At 57.8% G+C, this 2,572-nt stretch overlaps 1 protein-coding gene across 3 annotated transcripts in view; it reads right to left on the reverse strand.

Annotated features, from left to right (window-relative positions):
- Positions 1 to 2,572, reverse strand: part of LOC113216619 (serine/threonine-protein phosphatase 2A regulatory subunit B'' subunit beta-like) — a 40,899-nt gene that overhangs the window by 6,479 nt on the left and 31,848 nt on the right. For all 3 annotated transcript variants that reach the window (XM_052273478.1, XM_052273476.1, XM_052273477.1), the window contains one exon: positions 776 to 905. In XM_052273478.1, the coding sequence (XP_052129438.1) occupies positions 776 to 905 (130 nt within the window). The remainder of the gene's footprint in view (positions 1 to 775; positions 906 to 2,572) is intronic.

Consider the following 2,572-nt stretch of genomic DNA (forward strand, 5'->3'; position numbering starts at 1 on the left):
AAAGGGGGGAGGGGGGAGGGGGAAGGCGATCCGCGAACTCGGAATGAAACACAGAAAATGGAGAATCGAATATGATCGGCAGGAGGAGGTCGGTAGCCACGTGTTTGTATGTTTGTGTGGGTGGCTGCTGTCCGTCCGTGTGCGAGTGAAGGTGGCCGACGGGGGGTGGATTTGGCACGACACGCGGCCGCCGCCAAAGCAGTGCAACAGCAGAGGAGGAGCACGGTGAGGGTGAAGGAGGGGGTGGGGGAGGTGGGGGAGGTCATGTGATGCCAAAGTGATGAAAAGGTCGTGTTGTCTGGGTCCCGGCTGCGCCACGCGGCCCGCTCGCGTGCCTACCCGTCCCCGGCCGTCTTCCTGCCTGTCCGTCTGCCTGACGTCGTGGGGACGGGTTCACGGCCAATACCACCACCCGGCCGCACGTAGTACCTGTTGAGTCGTGTGGAATAAATACTACGACTACTATACTTCTACTACTGCTAAATGGAGCGCAAAAGTTGCCTTTTTTGCAGCGCTCTCGCGTGCACGTAACCTGGAGTTTAGCGAAACTACGCGCAGCGCTGACGATGGAAAGGTATGGTAAGGGGGAAGGGGGCCGAAAAAACTATGCTTTTTTCCTGTTTATTTTCACATAGCAGTGCCACTTGCTCCTCTCGACGAAAGTGTGTTTTTTTCTTTCTTTTTTTTCATCTTTTTGTAAATGAGTAAAGCTCTCGGAGCGGTCCGCCCGCATGGCTGCTCTCCGTTCGTCTCCGTCCCTACAAAGCAAACGCACCTTTGTGATGACGCCAAACTGGTGCCGGGGCACTTGTTGGTTGGGGAAGTTGTCGAAGGCGGCGGCCACCTTCTTGAGCACCAGGTCCAGATGTTGGGCGAGGATGGGCTTCCCCTGAGGAAAGTAAAACCTGCAGGACAGAAAGAAAAGAGGAAACATCGTCAGCCGTGCGATAAACAACGACACATCCAAAACAAATACATATATCTGCACTAGGAGTGAAAGAGGGTTAATGGGATGGGACCGACCATTGACGTGGTAAAAGTAGTCGCCATCTACAGCGTTACTTTTACCGTTGCTGCTAGAGTGAACTATTGCGAAATTTCGGCTTTGTCATCCACCTGCATGATGGGGGCTTTAGCAGGTAGCGCGTGGTGGGGCGTGGCGGCCGCGCGCACAACTACACACACACAAGGGCAGTGGCGCGGCGTGGCGCGGCGGCCCGGGCTCACCTTGGATCGGGATGGAACACAATGACGGTGGGCGACATGACATGGTCTGCAATGCCTCCCTGCCGGCGGAGCCCGCCTGCAATGCCTTTGCAGCTCGAGCCCGGCATAACGCCACCACGGCAGGGCCCTGCCCGCCCCGCCCCGGCCCGGCCTCTAGGCAGGCTCACAGTACTTTGCTTACTGGGCCACTGCCACCACTATGGGCCCCATTGCATCGCGTGTGATTGTGTGTCGATGTTTTGTTTTCATTATATAGGTGCAAGGGGTGGACGGACAAGGCCCGGTTCGGCCCGGTTGTACCCCCGCGTCCACGCAGAAAAGGGCAAACGCGACGAGATGCGGCGTGACACCTCTCTCCCTCTCTCTCCCTCTTCTCTCTCTCTCCCTCTCTCTCTCTCTCTCTCTCTCTCTCTCTCTCTCCCTCTCTCTCTCCCCCTCACTCTCTCCCTCTGCCACCCTCCCCTCCTCATTTCCGACGGATCAACCTCTGACATTTCGCAACAGCACACAATGTGGGGCGTTAAAGGACCTTTCCACCCCCTTCCTTGCCCTTCTGATTCGAGTAAACGAGGTGAGCTAACCTGGCCTGAGCTCCACCCCTCACCCCCCCGCCCCCTCTCTCCACAGAGTCGCACGCGCCCATAAGGAGCGGCAAATTCCAGCACCGCCAATTGGAAAAGAATTAAAAAGTAAACGGGGCCATTCATTGTTTCATCGAGATTCCCATTGCGATTATTTCTCCTATCCGCCCTGATCACCTCGGCCGCTCGGCCCCGTGGCGGTGGTGGGCCTGGCCCGGGCCGGGCGCGGCCGCTACCGGAGCATTGTCATTACACGATTGATACGCCCCATTAGAACGCGTCCGAGAAACAGCGGCGGCTGCTTATGCCCCCCTCCTTTCCCCTTTCCCCCTTTTTCTTTTCCATGACCGCGGTGCCAAATCTTTATTGGGGTATGTGGGTCCCACCGTGGCCGCGGGGGGATCTCGTTTTCACATCAGTTTCCACATCACACACCACACCTCCTGGACGGGAAAGGGGGAGGGGAGGGGGGGGCGAGGGAAGCGGAGGGGGTGTGACCCGAGTGTCCACACTGGCGCGTCTGAGGCTCCCGTCAGGACACCCCCCCTCCCCAGCATAGCCCCGCCGCCTCCCGTGTTGTTGACCTCGGCGTGTGGATTAAAAACCTCGGAGCCGATCGAGAAAATGGATTCCAAAGCAGCGAAATCCCGCCTCCGTGCGTCCAGCATCAACAACCACTACCAGCACAGCAACAACCAGTGGGTGTACGGCAGAGAGAGAGAGAAAGAGAGAGAGAGAGAGAGAGAGAGAGAGAGAGAGAGAGA

Source organism: Frankliniella occidentalis, unplaced genomic scaffold (assembly GCF_000697945.3).
Source record: "Frankliniella occidentalis isolate FOCC.00 unplaced genomic scaffold, Focc_3.1 Scaffold275, whole genome shotgun sequence".
In the NCBI taxonomy this organism is placed as follows: domain Eukaryota; kingdom Metazoa; phylum Arthropoda; class Insecta; order Thysanoptera; family Thripidae; genus Frankliniella; species Frankliniella occidentalis.